This window comes from Phyllostomus hastatus, unplaced genomic scaffold (assembly GCF_019186645.2).
Source record: "Phyllostomus hastatus isolate PE091 unplaced genomic scaffold, TTU_PhHast_1.1 phas_contig_137, whole genome shotgun sequence".
In the NCBI taxonomy this organism is placed as follows: domain Eukaryota; kingdom Metazoa; phylum Chordata; class Mammalia; order Chiroptera; family Phyllostomidae; genus Phyllostomus; species Phyllostomus hastatus.
The window spans coordinates 11337447-11360545 of NW_025333583.1; the positions used below are offsets into that span (position 1 = coordinate 11337447).

Genomic DNA, 23099 nt, shown 5'->3' on the forward strand with positions numbered 1-23099 from the left:
GGTCATTGTACTTTTTTGGTGCCTGAAATAATGCTGTCTATAAGCATAAGGTAGGATTCACATGTAAATTATATATTGACATCTTGGGCAGGTTGAAAATATTGTTTATAAGAAAGATAAAAGGTAGAAAAAGAAACTCCGTAATGATAATCATGAAAATCATAAAGACTAAGCCATACCAAAAACATTTCCATTTTGAAGTGGTAGTTCAAGGACAAAGCATACATAGCAGCTAAACCGAAGCCACTTATCATGGCATACCACATACCTGTGTCATTAGTTTGAATACCCATGATAAGCCCCTTGACATGCCACACGAGCCACTCTGCCTCAGTATACCCATCTGAACTATGGATTTATTTCAACCCCATTGTCCCCAAGAGAGCACCACAATGGTAAAGTGACTTCCGGTTAGCATACTCTAGAGAAAAAATGAAACGCAAGATTACACTAATCCAGAAGACGAGTGAGTGTGCTAGATTTTTGTTTCCGGTCTTGCAAATGTCGTGCTAGTTGTTTAGTATAAAGGGACTTGGACATATAACCTCCTTTAATGTCCAAGGACAGTAAGTTAGTACTTTCAGACCATGGGATACTCCTAGCCTTCCTCCCAGGTTCCCGCAGTGCATCGGAGCACTCTCTAGTTAACGCCTTTGTGCTGAACCCCCGAGTCCAGCTCTCTCACTCTGAGGCGCTGCTCAGGGACATTCTTGTGCTCAGGACAGTTCGCAGCCTCCTCTCTCTATCCAAGTTTCACATCTCATTGTCCATTTCCACAGACACGTGTTCTCTGCCAGGTGACTCTACATTTTAATGAACAATGGGCAGTAATCGCTGTGAATCTGTCAGGTATCTAATGTTTTACACAAATCAGGTAACATAATTTATTCATCTAATTTAAATGCACACATCTCTCAAGAACCATTACTATGTGGAAATGCCTATCATGTTGCCAAGTTAGGGAAGAGGATTTAATTAGAGGCAGGAGGGGACTTTCATACTTCCATCAGCTTTCAGATCACACAATACAAGCAGAATAATGTAGTAGAAAGAGTTTAGAATCTGAAATCACGACTCCTTGTTTAAAATTCCAACTTTATTTACAAATGTCCCTGAGCTTTCAGTACCTAAGTTCCCCTAGGAGGGGAACTGGCACTCACCTCCCATGGTTCTGTGAATAGAGTTCAAACGTGATGTTATTTGTGGAAGTTCTTTTGAACCTAAACCTAAAACATGTTATAGTTACATTTGGTCACACATGTTCCTGTTACAGTAATTGAAAAAGAGACCCCAGGAGTCAACTCTTTAAGGACATAAAACAGGTTAGGTGTATCAATATTTCAAAGACTGCTGGAGGACTGGCAGCTAGCAAGGGGCTTGTGCATGGAACATGGGGTCACAAACTCATGCATCAGCCTCTTGATTGACTCGTTATAGGTCATCGGTCCTTCTTTCCCCTCATCTCAGCCTTTTAAGCCCGTCAGGCTGGAAGCAGTGAGGAGAAAGAAGTCAAGTGGTTAAACAAGGAACACTGGCCATGTTTGGCCTACTTCCCTGTGAGCTCTGTGGCACAATTACAGAAGTCTTATTGCAAAATATTAAAAGATGTTTCATTTTTGTAGGGGGGAGAGACATTCTGTTGTTGAGGGTTGCTAGTACAGGGTGGGAGCCAGTAGGTGACTTCCTCAGCACTGAGGCTTGGACTTCATCCTGAAGGGAAGAGGCTGCTCAGAGGAGAGGGCATCAGAATGCCAGGAAGAGCGGACCAACTGCAGTGTAGCGCCTGCGTGCTGTGCAGCTGCACGTGGGCTTGAGGAGAGGGACTCACGCTTGCATCTGAGGTCTACGCGAGTGTGGGACACTCTTAATAAGAACAATGCAAGTAGTCCAGTAGCAAAAAAAATTGACCGTACCCTAATGAATTTTGGCTTTGTGTTAGAAACTTCAAGGTCCTCTATTTATTTTGGAGAGAAACCAAACTCCACCTGAATCTCTTCTTCCTGAGTACTCCTTCTCGTCCCCATTTCAGTGTCTTCTCTTGCATTTTGGATCTCTCCTAAGATGTGTATAAGTATATATATACTACATACTAGGTAATAAACTATATATACCCACACATTTAAATGTATACTTTTAAATATTAACTCTGTGATGAATTATGACATAAGTAGTGTTGTCAGAGTTTCCCTATGTCTAGAAGCAATTCAAGTAGGAACATAATAATTTGATCACCTTTATTTAGGGGGACAACTAAATCTAAATCCTATCTCCCCATTTTTGTTGGTTTGTTTTGTCAAGCAATGAAGGTGCATAAATTAAAGAGCCAATTAAGATATATTATAACTGGAGCTTTTGAATACAAATGTGCACAGTATCAGATGCAGACAGGGTAATTGATATCTTTCTTTTCCTGGGCAAATAGTGGCATCACAAAACCAGGCTTACTGTAGAAATTAATTTTTTAATTGCTTGCTGTAAAGCAAGCAGTTGTTGGGGTCAATCAACTAACTCTAACTTCTTGATCAACCAGTAGGGAAATACCTCAGCACTGGTCCAGAAAAGATTAAAAATAATGTGATTCTAAGGAGGGGGAGGAAAGAGACGCTTGACTTGAACTCCTTTGAAGGGCTGCCTGATGTTTCGAGGACTGTGTGTGTGAAGCTCTGTTCCTGCAGCCAGCAGGAAAAATGGACCATCGGATGGACCTCAGCACTTCAGATACCATTGTGGCCTCCCAGGGGGGCAGCCACTGGATGCAGGGAGGAACAGATGTTACTTATGGCCTCCAACTGGGTGGCCTCCGGGGTGTCGTTTCCTCCTGCAGTGCCTTACTTTTCTAATCTATACTGTGTAAATAAGCAATTTTGTCTCTTGTAAGTAGCTGAGGGCAGTTGTTACCTAGATTTATAAATATATATTTTTAAAGCATTCTGAAACTTAATTAAGAATATGTCTAGTTCTGTGATAAATCCTTGTAAATTTTTGAATTTTAATTACTCTTAAGGGAGGGTATCCAATTTATTTATTAAAGAAAAATTTTAAAACTACCCTGTAGGTATTAATTATAGACCTCATTCCATAAACAAGTAAGAAAAATGACGTGGGAGTAAAGATGCAAAACAGGCCTTCCAAATACATGCAGGATTCTCTGAATTACTGTATGGAACAGGAAAGGAAATCTTCACCCAGAAGAGTTATTGTAAGAACTGAGAAAAAAATATATGCCCCATGAAGAAATGCATATTAAGAATACAATAAACTGTAGTCATCCATTTGTTCCTTTACTCACTTACCCACTTATCTACTGGGACACCCAGCCCCAACCAATATGTTGGCATTAATCTTATTGGTACATCTAATTTTCATTTCTTCCCAATGTCCTATATTGTACCTGATTTTGTCAGCTTTTTTTAGATGTTGAAGGTCAATTGCCTGGAACTTAAAGTTTCTGTTAATTTTTTTTCTACAGATATTTTGAAGTAAGATGAAATTAAGAGTTGTGCAATGTTACCAGAAAGAAAAATTTTTAAAACTCTGGAGCTTATTGGGAAACCTGTGCATTCTCACCAGCAATAAGCAAAAGCTGGCAACTCATTCTGTTGACTTAAATGATGCGAAGCAAGAGGGAAAAAGATCAGGAAATGATCACATTGAATTGGAAGAAAATAGTGGGATTTACCCTGACTTACTGTTCCTTTGAAGTATCGTAAGGAGTCAGTGAAGTTGCATCAATTTTGATATTTTATAATTGGAGATCAGTTTGAGCTTTCAGGTTTCACCTATGTTTCATTTTTATCACTTATCAATATTTCAGGCAGGCACTGAGGATTCGATATCAAATGTTTAGTAAGGCCTCCTCATTTACACTTATTGTCCCAGAGCCAGAAAGAAAGTGCTATGATTTCACATTCTAAATCTTACGTAGTTGGTCACCTTTGTATTGAAAAGAAGCTCACCTCTGTCTACGGAAGGATTTTCTTCTGAGTTACAGCACAGCTTTGTGCTTCTTTCACCTTTTCCAGATATTGAACTGGGAGGAGAGAATGATGTGAGGAATGCAATTTTGGTATCTATTATCTCTGAAGACAAAGCACTTGAAGAGTTTTCACATCCTTCTGTTTTTCTCCGCATCATTAGGCTAAGAGAACAAAAGCACCTGCTTGCCTCAGACACAAAAGGGGCTGCTATAAAGTCCACTAAATATGCATAAAAAGGGACAAGAAGGAAGAAACAAAATATACAATGGTACTCACCCAGTTCATGTCCTGATTCATATTCCAGTAGAATGACTGGATTTATGGGAGGGATTTAATTTCATTGTTGCCTCAGAAATTTCTACTCCTGGGAGGGTAGTTCCAAAATAGGAAAAGACAGGTAATTCCATGGAGGTTATTGTGTCAATTAGATGTAATGCTCAGATATTAATGGCCTCAATAAAGATGGGATGACCAGGGTTTGCTTTGCTAACATGATGTACCCCATTTTTTCCCTGTTTCTCATTAGTCTTCCTAAGGGTAGAGACAGGAATGGATAGTTCTCTTGTCCACCAAGGGCATTTCCATATTAGATACATAAAAGGTGTTCAGTGGCACTTGATGGATTATTTAAATGAATGAGTAATGGTGCTACATTAGCTGATGTAGGCACAGGTACCGAAACACTATCTACCCAAGAAAGGGCAACAAAAAGCAAACAGCCTGATAAGAACAAGGACTTTTAAAATTAAGAAGGGATTGAAAGGCAACATTGCCACAATTTAAAGAGTAACAACAATTCTATGATAGCATCTGTGTGGCAAAGTCAGAGGAGTATTAGAGCAACACTCTGTCAAATAGTCAAGGAGGAAAGAAGCTTAACATGGTGCTCTGTGATCTCACGTTACTCTGGTCCACTTAATGATGGAGAAGGCTGACCAGAATTTGACAATGAAAACTGGAGGAGTCAGGGGGAATGAAATGGCATTGCTTCCCTTAGTTATCATTTTTAAAAATCTGAAGAGACTGCGGCGGTATGAAACTGACCAGCTAATAAAGCTGTATCATTTACCATTAATTGTGAGACTATCTTTAAAGCACTCCAGCTGGCTAATGGCTAACCTGTTTTTTCAATGTGAGGAGAGAGATCCTGGGAATTCACATTAGATGTAAGCTATTTTTTTTCCTTTAAGCAGGAAAAAAATTGACTACCCAGGCAGCTCACTTGATATACTTTTAATAAATTATGTCTTTTTTAACTTGCTGAATTTCCTTGAAGAATTAACTGAATATTTGCAGTTGGAAAAGCCAGTAGTTGGGACTTTGTTATGATCTTCCCACAAGGCTCCAGGCTCAGAATCAAGGGCGCTTTAAATAAGTGGAGGTGTAACAAATAAAGGGTCAGGCCCCAGGATAGTTCCAAAAATCAGCTGAATAAGCAAATATGTAGTGAGCATGTCAATCAGTTTGAACAGTGAGATGACTTTCAGAAACCTAGAAATGGTTTAAAAACATATTTATTAATAATTCAGAAAAAATGCAAATAAACGGCACATATTTGTCCACAACAAGTTGGGAGGGTTATGAGAAGCTCTTGAAGGACTCAATTAAGCTTGGTAATGGGGTAAACACAACAGCAGATGATGCTCAATGGAGAGAAAGACGGAGGTGATATATAATGAACAGTTTGGAGCCGCACATTTAATGAGTTCTGAATTAGCCCTGCCTCTCAGGAAGAGAGCTTCCCAGCTAGTGTCTTAATAAACATGGCCAGGAGGACATGGGCAGAAATCCTAGGTCAATGAGTTACTCGCCACATTTGCAAACAGGGATGGGATTTATCAACAGAGAGAGCATTGTTATAAAGCTGTTTTGGAATTGGTCTGCAGGCAGGATTACCTTATAATGAGTTTTCTCTGATAACTAAAACCTCCTAGTTAAGGTCCAATGTAATTCTAGTATATTATCATTACAGAGAAAAATGAGAAGTATTTCAAACACATTGGCAAGCATACAAATGGCAGAAACATTCATGTATTCACTACCTAACTCTATGAAACCTGAACATTTTTATGAATATTTCTTTCAGAATGTTGTTGTTTTGTTTAAAAGAAATCAAATATTCAGGCATCATCGAGGCCCCTGTGGAGACCTCCCAAGTCAATTTCTCTCTCTTCCTTCCTGCTTCCTTCTCTTTTTTCTTGAAGGAAACAAATATCATAATTTTTTAAATTTAATCTTTATTGTATTTTTTTTCATTACCATTTAGTCCCCTTATACGTCCTCCCCCTAACAATCACCACACTACTGTCCAGGTCCATGAGTGCTTTTTCCTTCTTGCTCAATCCCTCCACCCCCTAACCTCCCCCCACCACTCGCTGTCATCTGCTTTCCATCCATGAGTCTGTCTCTGTCTTGCTTGCTTGTTCAATATGCTCATGCTTATTTTGTATATTTGTACTACATCTTTATATACATGATCACTTATATAATACTATATCTTGAAGGGTTTTGAAAGATTCTGTGATTTCTGGATTTTATTGAATTTCATTGTTGTTGAGTGAGTTGACTTTTTTACCCCTTGCAGCTAGAAAGAGTGTCCACCATGAGGAACTGCAGCGTCTCAGTCAGAAGGTATTAGAAAGAAGCTGTTGTAGGATTTGGACTTCGGGTGATAATTGAGGAGGATCCTTGGAAGCAGGGTTTTGTTCTTAAATTGGTGCTGTCAGGAATCAGGGACAATTCAGTGATTCTTTCTAGAAGAGTGACTTTGAAATTTCCTTGTATGTAGCATGTCACATAGTTCATTTTCTTCTTGTCTTATTAAAAACTGTGTTGCCCTGAACCTTCATTTTATATGTCTACTAGTACAACTATATGTGTTTTTTCTAGTTTTTTTTTGAGATATAGTTGATGTATGCCATTGTATTAGTTTCAGGTATACAACATAATGATTTGACATACATATATATACACACAGTGTGAAATGATCACCACAATAAATGTAGTTATATCTGTGGTTATATATATACATCTATATCATATGGTTACAAATATTTTTTCATGTGATGAGAACTTTTAAGACCTACTCACTTAGCAACTTTCAAATATACAATACAATATTGTTAACTATAAACACTATGCTATATATTAAATCCCCAGCATTTATGTATCTTAAATGAGTCTGTACTTCTTAGCCACAGATTTTTATACTTTACATAAATGGTACACCATTCTAGAATCTTTTGTATTATGCTTTTTAAGCTGAACATTATGGTTTGCTCAGCATTGCATTTTGTATGTTTATCTCCATTGATTTATGCAGCTTTGGGGTACTCATTTTGACCCCTTCTTCCTGTATAGATGTTTCCCTATCTATCCATGGTCTTTTGATGAGCATCTTGGTGACTTTTTAAAATTTTTTCCCAATAGGATCGTGATGGATATTCTTTTATGTGTCTTGGGCACACGTGCACATGTCTCCAGGGTACATACCTGGAGCTATGCACAGTTTAAACTTTGTCAAATGTGGTCAAATGCTTCCCACAGTGGGGTTACTAAGTTCCTTTCTCCCTGCCAGAGAATAAGGGTGCCCATTGCCGCATATCTGCCCTGACACGTGATGTTGTCGGACTTTCTAATTATTTGCCAATCTGTTAGGTATAAAATAAAAGCTCATGGTCTTAATTTGTATTTTTCTGAAGTATTTTCTTTTCAGAGGAAATAACCTTCCCCCCCTATTTTTTGTCAGTTTTTTTGTTCATTACATTCCACATATAAGTGAAATTATATGGTACCATATTTTGTCATGTATAAGGTGTACCATTTTGCCCAAATTTTTGAGGGAAAAATAAGGATGCACATTATACATGAGTGTAATGATTATGTACCATGGGTATAATAAGGGGTATAATAATGTATAATGCAAAAGTGTGGGTGCTCATTATGCATGGTGAAATACAGCATTTGTCCCTCTTTGACTGGCTTATTTCACTTAGCATAATAATCTCCAGTTTCATCCATGCTGTCAAAAAAGGTAAGAATTCCTTCTTTTTATGGCCAAGTAGTATTCCATTGTGTAAAATGTACCATATCTTTTTTGTCTGCTCATCTATTGATGGGCACTTGGGCTGCTTCCAAGGTTTGGCTATTGCAAATAATGCTGCAGTGAACATGGGCCGCATGTATTTGATTTAGTTTTCGGGGCTTCTTTGGATATATCCCCAGAAGTGGAATCCCTGGGTCAAAAGGCAGTTCCGTTTTTAATTGTTTGAGGCCACTCCATACTGCTTTCCATAGTAGCTGCACCAATCTGCATTCCATTTTTCTTTGTGTTCTCCCCAGCACTTGCTGTTTGTTGATTTATTGATGAGAGCCGTTCTGACATGTGTGAGGTGATGTCTCATTGTAGTTTTAATATGCATTTCTCTGATGATTAATGAAATTGATCATCTTTTCATATTTCTATCGGTGATCTGTAGATCCTCTTTGGAGAAGTGTCTAGTCCTTTGCCCATCTTTTTAATTGGACTGTTTGTTTTTTGGTGTTGAGTTGTATAAGTTCTTTGTATATTTGGCATATTAACCCCTGAACTTTTTTCTTAGAAAAAATAGAAAATACTAATTGCTATGTTAGTAATTTTGACTATACAACTTAGGAAAATACCATTGGGGAATTTTTCTCTGCTTTTTCCCCGCTTTCCTTTCTAATGAGATAACTTTGATGAAAAGCAGTTGTACACTGAGGGAAGGAGAAGGCCAGTAATATGTTGTGGGTTACAAAGCAAGTTACAGGTCGCTTAAATTGTCTCTCTCTGATTGGCAGAGGTCTTGGTAAGGGAATCTTTGGTTTAGGAGAGAGTCAAGTCTGACAAGACGATGAGGTTGCTACCTCCCGGCAGCAGTACCTGAAAGAAAAGTTTGCGACATTCATTTTCCACCGGCAAGCTGTCACATAGATCATCTGTAAACAGGCGAATGTGAATACTAAACACCTAAGTATTACACACGCTGTTGATGGGTGACAGGATCCGGAACCAGACCCTGCTCTTCCCAAGTGAATAGACCATCTGTTGAATTAGTAAAGTTACTGAGCTTCTGCCTTTATGGGAGTTTTTTTTTCTCCTTTCTATACAATGATACTAGCAATGTATTTCATTGGCTTTATTTTTACACCATAACACATAATGTTCTCTGCGATAGTAACTGAGTCATTTTCTGAATTAAAAAAAATAGTTGTTAGTAACATACCTCTATAGACATAATTATTGAATTTTTTTTCTTCATATTATTATCTTGGTGGGTTACTAAGATCACCATTTAAAAAATTTTCTTTCCATATATTTTTCTTTTTTATTTCTTAATTTAAAAAGCTATTTTTATTGTATTTTTCCATTACCATTTATCCTCTGTATACCACTCACCCCCTGCAATCACCACACTGTTGCCCATGTCCATGAGTCCTTTTTCCTTTTGACTCACTCCCTCCACCCTTAATGTCCCCTCAGATCTGTCAATCATAATTTTGATTGTATATTAAGTACCTCATACTTCAACATGCTAATTTCCTTTTACAGGAGATTCTTCTGTTTGTAATTGTTGTGATGGATGGGTAGTCTAGATTTATTCTGCATGCCTAAGTGAGGAAATGATTCATGGTAGAGGGTTGTGGCTGTATAATAAATAATAGAAGGATGCTTTTAAACTCTCGATCCAGTCCAGTGCTTCACTCATTAGAGTAATTTCTAAAATTTCTGCCAATACATAGCTTCTGGCAACAACTCCAAAGTTAGTCTAGTGACCAGAAGGGCAAAGATTTGAGAAGATGAAGGGGCCATCTTTCCGACTAACCACCAAGCAACTTTACACTATTTTCATCATCTTGTTTGGAATTCTGTATACCACCCCATGATGACGGTGCTTCAACTTGGCAGTGACCCTTTGTTAAGGCGGTAAAGGGAGAACAGCTCATTGGTTTCTCCCCAGTCTTTGCCTCCTGGTGGCACATGCCTTCAGGATGGGTCACTCACTCCTCATTAATGACTGCAAATGAGAATCTGAATGTCCTAAGAAACTAAAGAAATGATGGGATGGTGAGCCACTTTCATTGGTGCTCCTGCTCTGGCTTTGAGTCTTAACACACTAAAACTTATCAACAGTCACCTCACTACCTTGGCTTAACTGTAGTAATTGAGCAAAACCCCTTAGTGGGGCAAATACGCGAGTACCCACTAGAGTACAGTTCTTGTTGCCTACGAGGTATGATTTCCCTCTGCCTAGAAAAAGCTGTGCATCTCCTGGCACATGTATTTATTTTTATTTTATTTTATGGACACTGTAAACTAGGGAAATAATCATTTCTTTAGTTTCTTAGGACATTCAGATTCTCATTTGCAGCCAGCATCGGATGACACGCAGGCCCTTGGTCCCTATTATTGTGCTGGCTTTATTTTTTCCCTCCCTTGTTTGTTCTAATTCTGATTTCCTCATTACCTAATTCTTTCCCCATTATAGCATGTGTACCTTTATAAGCCTCTCCAAATCCTTCTGGCATGAAATTCCCTTCTCCAAGCAATGTCTCAGACAACTTTTGCTGTAGGACTCCCACGAATAAATGCTGAGGTGCTTGCTGAATTGCTATAGTTAAGCCAAGTTAGCAAGGTGGCAGTTTATAAGGAGTTTTAGTACACAGAGACTCAAATCAAGATATTTCCTGAAGTAAAAAGTTCCCTCCTGGGGAAAAGATGAATACATTTTCATTTCCCAGGTCCCTTTTCAGTTGGGAATATGTGAGATCATGGGTTAAGGCACTCTTTTCTGAAGTGTGCCCCATGGAATATTGGTCCCCAGGATATTATCCAGGGCTACCTTAAAAAAACAGGAAGAAAAAGAAAAAGAAAGAAAGAAAGGAAACAATATTGTGTGCTCATATATGTGGAAATGTGAATCAACCAAAGTTATTCAGGATTTTTACTGAAGAACTTCTCAGAGTCTTTAATATGTAAATATATTCCCCAGAATTCAGTTCTGGCTTCCCCAGAACTGAAGATAAAGTTTAGTTTCCTGAACCCATTTGGCCCCGGAGTCTTTTATTTATGCAAATCCCGATGCTCCCCTGCTTCCACTCCCCCAGCCTCCAACGTTGTGATGGGAGAGGATTTAACCCTTCGTTTCTTCCTCCTAGGGCAGGCTTTGTGAGTTAACCACCTGGGCGGCTGGGTAATATGCAGTGGGGTCCACACTGCAGCAACTCGTCCCTCACAAGTCAGAACAGACGTGGAGGCAGGGAGGAAGCACGACTCCTCCAGAGCAGCCCCTCCAGTTGCTAGATGTTAATGGATGTTGCCTGATCTGCCAAAAGGAGGCAGTGTCTCTGGGAGGGGCTGCAACTCAGGGGGCTCATCCCGGGGCTCTCAACCCATGAGTGCCAGCCCAGCCATTCAAGTCGTGCGAACATATACCCCGCTCCCCATCAGCCCTTGCTGTTTATAGGGCACTTTCCTGGTTAGTCACGTGTAGGGAGAATTAGGGGACTAAGTTTTATAGGAAGAATGTCCCGCAACAAAATAAGGATTTAAGGTTTCTTTTCTTTTCACTTTAATTTAGATTTAAAAGGAAATAAAACAGTTGCCAAGGTCGTGTTTGCAAATGGCCATGGCAGGGAGATTTTTTCAAATGCAGTTGTGAATCTTTGTTACCGAAAGATAAGTTTCAGAACAGCAAAACATTAGTCACTATCAGCCCGTCTAACAAGGCAAACAGACCCCACTAACCCAAGATAAGCACAGGACTCAGCTTTCCTTGCCAAGTAGGAATATTTTGAATTGAATTAACGAGATGCGTATTTTTAAACTTCTCCAGATTCAGTCTATGTGGGAGTTTTTATCTGGCATGTGTGTGTTACTGTTCTGTCTCCAAACCTTTACTCAAGCCATTTTGTTTACAATTTAAATAGATCAGGCCTTGGACTTTGGAGTCCTTCACCCAACAGGGTCTCCTTAACGTTCAGAGAGGAGGGAGGCCCATTCTATTCTGGAAACTCACTAAGGTGAGTTATAAAGCCCTTTAGGCTGACATCAAGCCAGACAGACGCTTTAACATCAAAGAGATGCATCCAAAGTGATAGTAAGGTCCTCAGTCCAAATTACCTCCTCTTCTTATCTTAAAAAATAATAATAGTCAGGGCACATGCCTGGGTTGCAGGCCACGGCCCCCAGCAACCGCACATTGATGTTTCTCTTTCTTTCTCCCTCTCTTCCCTCTCTAAAAATAAATAAATAAAATCTTTAAAAAAGTAATAACAGTAATAAGCTAAATCTATAAAGAAGGCAGGAATCTTTTTCTGCTTCTTTTGTACCTGCAGTACCATAGCCAAAGTCTCTATGTTATCTTCACAGGGACACTTTTTGCATCTTTCATTGGCCGTGGTACTTGAAAGAAACCCTGAGGGATGTGGGGAATGTAGGAAAGATCCCAGCAGGTAGCACACCTTCTGAAATGACCCAAGGTTTGTTCTTGTTCTCTGTGGCTCTGTTCATTAAATATATACAGATGCCAGTCTTCGGAGTATAAGATCTTCTTACGTAATGCTTTAAGAGTTAGGCATCTTGCTTCAGCTCTCGCTGTCAGTGTCAGAGACAGTCTACCTTTTTGCCAATGAATTTGAACTTGGAAAAGCACCTGCACTATGAAGCAAGACTTGCCTGGGGAGAATTAGGAAGAATGTGTCATGGCACCACACCCACTAAGCAAGGTGTAATTGAAGCACTACACCAGTTGACACAGGTCCATATTATGAATTAGTAGGGAGAGAAACACATCATGCAATACTCCTAACCATTCACTGGCTCGAGGCACAGAGACGGGAGACCAGGTGGAGCAGCAGAGCCCCAGCCACTGACTGGAAAATAAGACAAATATTGCAACAGCAGTCTGATGAGCAATGGTAACTCATGATTCTCTGGGGCCTTTCCTCTTCTACATTTATAGTAGCTTACACAAGCTTTATCTAATTAATCTTCTCTGTGCCCTGTGAGGTGGCAAGACCCATTATCCATAATTTCGTGGATGTGGAAATAGAGATGGAGAGAGGTTAATTTACCTCTGGTGATTCAATGAATCAACAGCAAAACCAGAAGTGCTGTTTTTCAAATTCTCAATCTGCTCAGCCCAAAATATACTGAAACTCTGCTGAACAAAATGTTGTTTTCATTATTGTCATATATCGTGTAGTTCTAGCTGTATCTCTGGCATTTTATTGTTCACACGACCTTGAGCAAATTGCTTGTTCTCTTTGAGGTTATCTGCAAGACGGGTATAACACTTCTCTTGCCTATCTTTAAGACTGTCATGGAGCTCATACAAAATTATGATTGTTTAATTTCTCAAAAAATCAAGTTTTTAAACACATTTTTACTATTTATTTTCAAATATGTTACTTTTATGCATAATATTTCTGAAACTCTATAAAAACAAATGACTTCTACCTACATTTTATTTAATGAAGGTGTGATGAGCTTTGAAACCAGACTTTCTCTCTATCCCACTCTCTGTGTCTCTGTCTCTCACACGCACACAGACACACAGACGCACAGACAGAGGCGCACTATTAACCCACTTCCTTTTCTTTAGTATTTAAATGAAAAAAATCTTAATAGGAGAATGAACCTTACTTAGCACCTCACTTAGTACCAGACACACAGTATCTGTTCAGTAAATATTTATTGAATAAATAATCAATGGATTTACTTTGTGGATAATAAATTCACTTGTTGAAACTGTGGATGTCAATGTGTAATAGCTAGATTTTTGAGGAGGCCAAGATAAAGAGCCTATACCAATAAATGCTACTGGTTTTATGAATCAGTACTAACCCATCCATTTTTATAAGGCACACGAATATAATGCATTGTACTTACTATCTCCATTGATATCTTTTGATCTTACTATAATATTGGGACAAAATTTAAGTCTTTGTCCAACAAATAATAAACATAAAGATGTAGATTATGTTAAAATTCCAAATCACACAGTATTTCTGGGTAACCTCAGGAGATTTATTCATTTAGTGATTCATTTATTAATATAATTAATAATTGCTTACAATGAGTCAAGCACTGTGCTAAGAACCATGTAAGTTATTTTTTTCATATACCTAATTCTTTATCCATCTCTCAAAAAAGTACAATTTTTTGAGCTAGTGTTCATCTGCAGATCCAAAGTCTTATCAGTATTTAACCTTAGCCTAAGGTCTCTTTGGACCACAAAGGTTTTTTAAAAAGCTTTATTCAGAGGGACTGGAATCAGAAGTGTATTTGATGTGACCTGGTGATGGGCAGGGGAACAGGACCCACCCCCTCTGTCCCCCCTGCCCCGCAGAGAGCAACCCATCCTACAAAAGGAAGGTACATGAAAAGGGTAAAGGAGAACAGCAGCAGTCCTGTGGGTTCCCGATACAGCATTCTCAAATAACTTGAAAGACTAGCTTTATGCCACTGATACTTTTAGTTATGTCTTTAAAAATGTAATTGGGAACAAAATATGCTAAAAACCATAAGAAGGATAAAAGAATTTACTTCAATAAAATATGCTTCTGAGGTTAATTTCTTTTTCCATATTTTCTTTATTCATATCTGGTTACCTGAGTATTTGAAGATGACATTTCTGGACATGTTCATCTCATTTTGTATTCTTGTTATGATGGCAATTTTCTTTTTTGGTGTGGTGTTTAACAAGGAGTCTTACCATTTGTCTGATTAGAAGTCTTGATACTTATTTTGCCCATGTGACTCTGCATCCAAAAAACTTAAGAAAAATATAATCCCCACATGAATAACTTCATATTTTTAAAAAGCCAGATTTCCTTTTAAGATTTCTCATTTATGTCTTCACTGGAATAAAGACCAGATTCTTTTCACCTGGAAACACAAAAATACCACCTAGGTTGTGTTCTGACTTGCTTTGATAAAAACACAAAGAAACACAGTGGAAGTTCTCCAATTCTACAATTACTGTAATATCTACAGATGTCACCCAGGCAACCTACAGAAAGCTTCCTGAGCCTAATGGTGTCACATGGAAGTGGCTTCATTACTGAAAAGACTGTGATATTTCTTTCTTTAATAATGTAATAAACAGAAAGTAGCACTTCTGTAGACAACGATGATGGACAATGTGCTCCTGAATTTATTATGGAAGTGGGTAAAAAAATCCTTCTCTGCTGATGAAAAAGGAAAAGGAATAAAGGAGGATGTTGGAAGAATGCATTGATGGGTAAGAGATAGAGAGGTGACAGGGAGGAGGAGCAGAAGGAAGAGAGAAGGGAAATTGGAAGCAGTAAATGAAGGAGGTGGTGAGTGGAAAGCAAAGAAAAAAGATAGGGAATAGAGGAAAGGGGGTAGTCAGTGGATTAGATGAGATGAGAGAGCAGGAACAGGAGTGAGAACAAAAAATGCACAAGGCAGGAGAGGGAACGTAATGAGTGTGAGGAAAGGTCATCCTTCCAAACGTCAACAAAGGACAACCAGTAGGCCAAATCCAGCCTATGATCTTTTTTGTAAATAACGTTTTATTGGCATACAGCCAGGCCCATGGATGTACATGTTGTCTGTGGCTGCTTTCATGATACAACGCCACAGTGGAGGAATTGTGGCAGAGACAGTAGATCGATCGTATGTAGCCCAAAACTTAAAATATTTACTTTCTGGCTCTTATGAAGAAGTTTGCAGTCGAATCCAGTTGTTTTCAAACTTTAGCATGCAAGGGAATTGCCTGGAGGGCTTATTAAGATAAAGATTGCCGCCCTGCCCCAGTTTCTGATGACGCATACCTAGAGTGGGATCTCACATTTTCATATCTACTAAGTTCCATGTGATGCTGATGCAGTTGGTCCAGGGACCACACTTTTAGAATCACTGCTCCAGTCTTTACATTATGTCACACTAAGATTGTTCTGAATGAGGAGGGCTTGTGTGCAGAGAGAGAAAGGGTAATCAAGCTTGCTCTCTCTCTTAGGTAAAGATAGATGTTTGCTTGATATCACAATTGTTTACCAAGTTTCTATTGAAAAAATCTTTAGAACTGGATCTGTTTGTAAGGCTGATTTCATTCTTAATGAAAAATAAATTTGATTTAGTTGAACTCTTAGGTCATTGAGAGTTTGTTCCTAAAAATATTTTATAGTCTGGTTTGATTCAACTCCCTGAAATAACATTGGTTTCTTTCAATGTCATTACTCCTCTGCGTCAATAATGTTGACTGTATCCATTTAATGAGGGTGACCTTTCCCCTCCCATGGGTGACTCCTCAGATAACCTCACTGCCTCTGCCTGGAGCCCATAAAAAAATTAAGCCATAAGAGCTTGGAATTTTGCTCCTCACCTAGCCCATCTCACTCCCAGACTACACTGGAGTCTTCTGACTCTAATTTCCCCATGATATTGCAAGTTCTTCAGTAGCTTTTCTCCTAGAGATGGGATAAATATTGTCCTGGGTGTGAGACCTTTGGAAATTATGATACCAAGGATTTTATCATGCCTAAACACGCCATCCCAAGATCCTGACATTCCCCCCTCCCCCCTCCTTCCTGCAAGTAGTGCTGTGGTTTGCACAGTTACAACCTTTATTTGTGCCCTTAAACCTGTGCTCTGGCTGTGAATTTGGGTAACCAATTATGAGCCTTAAATTTGCATGATTCATGCTTGACCCATGGAAGTTCGGTGAGGGATAAAGAATGCTTTTCTGTTCCCTGCGTCCTAGGATAGAGGATAGAAAGAGGAATGTAATTTTAAAACCTGAAAGTGCCAGAGACACCTTCAGGATAGAATGAGTTCAGCTCAGTGTTAGCAGCTCTCTCAAACGTGTGAGGGTCTCATTCCACCCTTGCGCTGAGTGGCTACTCCCTTGCACACAGAACTGAGATGCACCAGATTGAAAATGCATTTTTTTTTACAAGAAAGCTTCAACAGAGTTTAATATGAGTTGATTCTGCCTTAGTTCTAGAGGATTTGTAGGTTTTGTGAAAAGTTGATGTGTGTGAGAAAATATACTAGAGATATCAAAGAAGGATGGGTGATGTAAATGAATGTTACATGCCTAGCACAGCGTATGGAATACAGGAGATGCTTAATAAATCAGTGCTATTGTTGCTGCAACAGGTCTCTTTGCCTTTAATGAGTGTATGGTTCTTGAAAAAAAAAAGGTGGTAAAATAAACAATGCAGGCAGTCCATGCTCTGCATGGCACGGTGTTAACCGAAACTTGTGCACATCCAAACCAATCCCTCATTTGCATAAACCCATTATGGCTGGTTGAATATCAATTATCTATATAGTTGTACAAAGTATATACAGCCTGTACTTTGAAGATCATGGGAACTTGTTTTTAAAAAAATCCTGAGAGGAATTTTCCTGTCGAGTAGACATGTATGTAATTAACCACAGCAAAGAATATTGTGGGTTTAAGTTCTTTCCCAGTCTTTTCTAATAATTTGCAAATTGTAATCAATGTCAGAAAAAGTAAAATCAGATGGAATGTGCCGCCTCTTCCCAGGTCTTTTTCCCATGACATTTTCCTTCTCTTCCTCTTCCTGTTACCATATGGCTTCTCTTGAGCTTCTGCTGTTTTCAGCACTGCCGGGCTCAGTCATACCATCACCTTGTTAAGTGGCACAGAACAGAGGGGTCAGTATTTTTGTTGCCCTGCTATCTGCCATCCACTTAAAAAACCCACTGCCCGTGTTAGGGATGGAATAGGAATAAGCCCATTTGCCAACCCACACCCTGAGTAAGCGGCCACAGTTTTGATTGGTGTAACAGGGTGGAATACCATTAGGAATGAAATTCCACTGCAGAATTGTAAAGGTCACGCTGCATGCAGTTAGTTCACTGGGGCAGAATTTTGTTAGAGAGGGATGATGTGACATGCTAACAGGCAATTTGACTGCCATTCTCCAGCTTATGCAAGAGAATGTACTACAATAAAAATATTCCAAGTTCACTGCAATTTTCACTTGGGTGTAATATTAGGAGAGACACTGACCTTTCTGGTGTCAGAAGCAGAAACTGCTTGGAAGGAAGTACTGAATAGTAAGGTGGATTTGTCTTTCTAATTTCTTCTGCATTTTCAAACCTTTGTTTCAGCTGGTATGGTTTTATGTATTAGTTATTTCTATGACTGCTATAACAAATCACCACAAACTTAGTGTCTTAGAAACAACACCAACTTATTATTTTACAGTTGCGGAGGTCAGAAGTTCAAACTTTACTCTTAGCGCTTATGGTGTCTGTAAGGAGACATTGCCCTGGAGGATCCAGGAAAATCTGTTTTCTTGCATTTCCCAGCTTCCAGCGGCCACCACTTTCCTTGACCCTTGGCACTTCCCCACCTTTAAAGTTAACAGTGTCACATCTTCCAATGTCGCTCTCTTCTTCTCTTCGGGCAAACTTCCCTGCTGACTCTTCTCTTTTATCTCCAATTGTCTTTCTTTGTGTGGATCTGTATGCAAGTTACACGAATGAGATATCTATTTATTATTCTCTCTGCTAATATATTAATTCATACTTAGCATTGTCACTCTTTTCTGTATCTTTTTACTTTTTCTTCTTTCTTTTTTGAAGTGAAAGCAGACATTTTTAATAATGAAAACACACTCTTTTCAACAGATTCATGCGGAAATTAAAGTTTTGCTTTTTAGTCTTCAGTTTGGAATTGCAGTTTCTAAATCTGCTGTTTTAGAAAGCTCAGTGTCCCCATGCCCCACCCCCCTTCCAAAGGAGGTCTCTAAAATTTCAATACCAAAACTAATTGCGGAAAGATTTTAACTTCATAGTTTGCCTATTGCCCTGACTCATGTGTATGCCATCTTCATATTTCATAAAACAAATGTTAAAATAAAGGTTTCAAAGCCCTTTACTCTCATAGCTTTTGTTTTCTGTGACATTAGTATTGAGGAAAATCTGAATATTCATTCACACCATTATTATTGGTTTTTAAATAGAAAAAATACTGTGTGCATAGGATAATTAATTTTGCTATTATATTAAATTTTGAAAACAAAAATATTTCTTGGTTGCTGGAAGATTGGCTACATTTATAATGACTTTAATTATAAAGGAAGATATATATATATTGTGGGAAAAACAGTTAATATATAGTCAATTAAAAGTAAAAATCACATGAAATATACTACCTAGAGGAAAAAAATCTCTAAAGAATTTTGTATATGCATATATTAATGCATTTTAAAAAGATTAGGACTATTCTGGTCATACATTTTTCTAACTTGCTATTTTTAATTAACAATATATTATAAACAGTTTCTATATTATTCAACATTTTTATTGATTGCATTGTCTTCTATCATATAGATATACGGTAATTTGCTTTGAAGACACTCTAGAAAACATTTTTGCAGCTACTTCCTTAGAATAAATCCCAGCAAAAGGAATTCATGGCATTTTTAATACTTCTGGTATTAAAGGGGACCCAAACAGTTACAATGCAGAGGGTAATTTCACAAAACAATGTTACTACTTCTCTTTCTCTTCCCAGGCAAACGTCATAGTGATGTAATTATTGTTTGTTTGTTTGTTTTTCATTTCAGGCTACCTTGCTCCTCGAAACCTCCCTAGCACCGGCTTCTTCCCATTCCTGCAAACCCTCCTCTGCGACACAGACTCTAAGTGCAAAGACACGCCGTACGGCCCACAGGATCTGCTCCGCAGGAAAGGCATTGACGATGCACTATTTAAAGACAGGTAGGGGCACTTCCCAAGTGTGTTCAGTTGTTTGAAGAGGTCAGACCTTATATCCTTATGAGGTATCCAGAAAGCCATCCTAGGTTAGATATGTAACTTAATTCTACATGTCTACCAGTGTGATGCTGTAAATATGAATGGATGAGGTGGTTACTAGCTGGAATTACCATGTGTATGTGGGATCAAACACAATCTACTTTGGATGAATTATCCAAACTTTGCTTTTTAAACTGTGTGCCCAAGGCAGTCCTCTTTGACTTCCCTCAAAGATTCTCTGTCCCACCTCAGGTTGTCAGTGGCATGTCACCCTGTGGCTTGATCATTAGCATAAGATGTAGGGTGATGTCAGGGGTGTGATTTCCTGGAAGAATAACATATTTATATTGCTGTGTGGTATTTCCCTGTATAACAGAGACCAAGAAATGCAAAAAAAGTAATGAAAAGTCTAGAGCAGACTCACAGATGGAGAGCAGATAACGGCTTGATGAGGGGAGTTGGGGGTGGAAGGATTGAGCAAAAAGGAAAAAGGACTCGTGGTCATGGCCAAGAGTGTGGTGGCTATCAGGGGTGGAGTGTAAGGGAGCTACATGGTAACGGGAAAAACACAATCAAGATTAAATAATTAAAATGTAAAAAGTGAGGCCAACATGTGTTTAAATTTATGGTGTGAGAGGCAGCTGAAGAATAAAAAGAGAGAACCTAGACTATTTACAATCTCAATTTTTCACCCTGGGATTCTAAACCTAGAGAGACCCCAGGAGCCCACCTGTCTGTAATGGTAAACAATATTATAATCCGAGATGACCGTGAGATCAGTTTGGCAGAGATGTATTTTTAAGTGCTTCTCAAGAAAAGTTTATATTGGACTATAATCAGAAATATTTGGTTCCCAAATTTTAATTTAAATTTCTTGGTGTATTGCTTCATTTCTCCTTTAATCACCTCATCATGATTTTGGCCATCAAATAACATGGGTGACACTTTAAGACGGAGCAACTACAAGCTGTTTAGCATAAAATATGAACATGCCAAGAACTGTCATGGGAAATGACTTGGGACACACATAATTGTTGGGTTGTTAACTCAATTGGCTTTGTTGTTTTGGTAAGTTATTTAGACTTGATGCTTAAAGCATTCTCATGTTCACTCAATGACTTATTAATTTATACAAGCAGTAATGACTAAGATGTTTCTGTGTGCCAAACATACACTGTAGGCACTGCAACACAGGTGAATTAGACAAATTCTCAGCCTATTTATCACTTTTACTCTAATGGAAAAACAAGCAAACATAATAAGCAAGCAAATAAATAAGCAGCATAATTACTGATAGTACGTGTGATAGCAAGAAGATAATGTAGGTGAAGAGGTAAAAGTTGAAAGGTGGGAATTTAATTGAGTGGTGACGGAAGGTGGCATTTAGGTAAAGACTGACATGGAGAAACCAGCACCTGCGTGTGAACATCTGGAACAGATTGTTCCAGGCAGATAGATAGCCGATGACCCTGAGGTGGGGCAAACACGACCATTTAGGGGAACAGAAAATCAGCTAATAGAGCTGCAACGCAGAGAGGAAGGATGAAAGTGGTAGGGAATATGTTGAGAGGAACACAGGGGGAACGGCATGCAGAGTCTAACATGCAGAGAAAGCAAAAGGATTTGCATTTTATTTTGGGTATGAAGAGAAGCCATTGGAAAGTTTTAAGCAGAGAACTGATGACATATCGTCTACAAGATGAACCTGTTCGGCATATGTTGTACAAGCGTCACCTCCACTAGCAGTAGTTGTAGTTCTCTTAAGGAGTCCAAAAGCTAATGAGAGCCTATGATCTCTTGTGCAGTCACTATAGAGGTAAGGTGGCAACATGGCATCCTTGGTCATTCAACCTGCTCACGTCACAGATGGTCTATGTGTCCCTATGTGAGTGGCAACTTAGGCATGATCTACACCTATGTTCTGGCAGGGGAGGTAAAATATTAAATCAATAGCAAGCATAGGAGATAGTGCAATGGAGAGTGCCAGAAGGATGGGGAAGCTAGCACCCTCCATACCCAACTTTCAGCTGGGGTAATCAGCTGGGGTGTGACTTGAACATTTCATGAACCAAGCATTAGAGAAGATATGGGGAAAATTAATGTCCACGTTTGTAAACTAGATTACAGCTCTGCCTGGGCCTTCTTCTTTACTTTTTTTTTAATGAAGAACTCAGCATGAGGGAAATAGTTAGCAGTATGTAAGAAGTATATGAATATGCCTCCTCCAAAAGGATTATTTTTCTAGGTAACGTGATAGAGAACCAAATTCATGAGAGTTGCCTGAGATGGGCTATTGAGTTAGTTTTGCAACTCTGATTAAAGTCCAGGTTTATTTTACCCTCTGTGGATTATATTCTCTAGACAGCTGACCATATCTGCTTTTTAAATTTTTATTCTATCCTCCAGATAGATTGTCTCGCTCAAGCTATATACTCAGTATTTTCTCCAAACTACCAAGTAATTGGAGCTTAATTTAGAAAATTACGTACAATAATAAAATTGCACTAATGATATTTCCCACCATACTATCAACTCTTATGCTCTATATAGCATACAGTGAAACTGAGTGTGGTTATTGCGTAAGCCGTTCCACTAAACTGCTTCCCTTTGGTGAAGAAAGATTCAGCAGCATAGCCTCATTAAGAGACAAAACGGTCTTCCTTTCTGTTTCGCAAGTGAGGCTAAAAATTCCATCTTCGGTCTCTTCCAAAGAGGCCCACAGTGTTTATTGTAATAGGATGCTCTCTGAAAGACAGGACAGTCACACGGCAGTCCCTCTCTGCTGGCCAGCTGCCCAGGGTGCTTTGATGTATTTTGGCACTGGCACTAGCCTTCTCCTTCTGTTATTAAATTCAGACTTCTCTACGCATTAGCTTCAGGATGAGGGGCTTTAAAAATAAAATCTAACACTCTACTCAGCACCAACTCTAACTAGCTGTCTGAAAAAAGACACGATCGCATTTGTGGTTTTCTTGCTCATTTGCGCGATGATGAGCCCACATCACAGGACTTGCTGGTGTGGTCCTTCCTCCCTGCCCTGCCTTCAAGAGCACCTCAGAACAGTGGGAGACCAGGCTGTGCTACTGCTCACACAGCTGGCGAGTGGCAAAGATCGTCCTCCCCAGCTCACAGGGTCATTATTCGGAGAAGCAGTTCCGCATTCCCGCAGATCCTATAGGGGGAATGCTTCTGGGGATTGGCTCCCCATCAATGTCGTGTCAACACTCATCCATGACCCGTGGTTTCCAAATTCAGATCTCCGTTCCTATCGAAAGTTCTCCTGGAGAACTTGAAATATAGCTAATCAGATTTTATTCAGGGGTAACTTTAAACTG

The 23099-nt window shown here is 39.0% G+C and overlaps 1 protein-coding gene across 1 annotated transcript in view; it reads left to right on the forward strand.

Annotated features, from left to right (window-relative positions):
* ABCA12 (ATP binding cassette subfamily A member 12) overlaps positions 1-23099 on the forward strand; it is a 160680-nt gene that overhangs the window by 32613 nt on the left and 104968 nt on the right. Inside the window, exon 3 of the mRNA XM_045853702.1 lies at positions 19575-19728. Coding sequence (XP_045709658.1) covers positions 19575-19728 — 154 coding nt within the window. The remainder of the gene's footprint in view (positions 1-19574; positions 19729-23099) is intronic.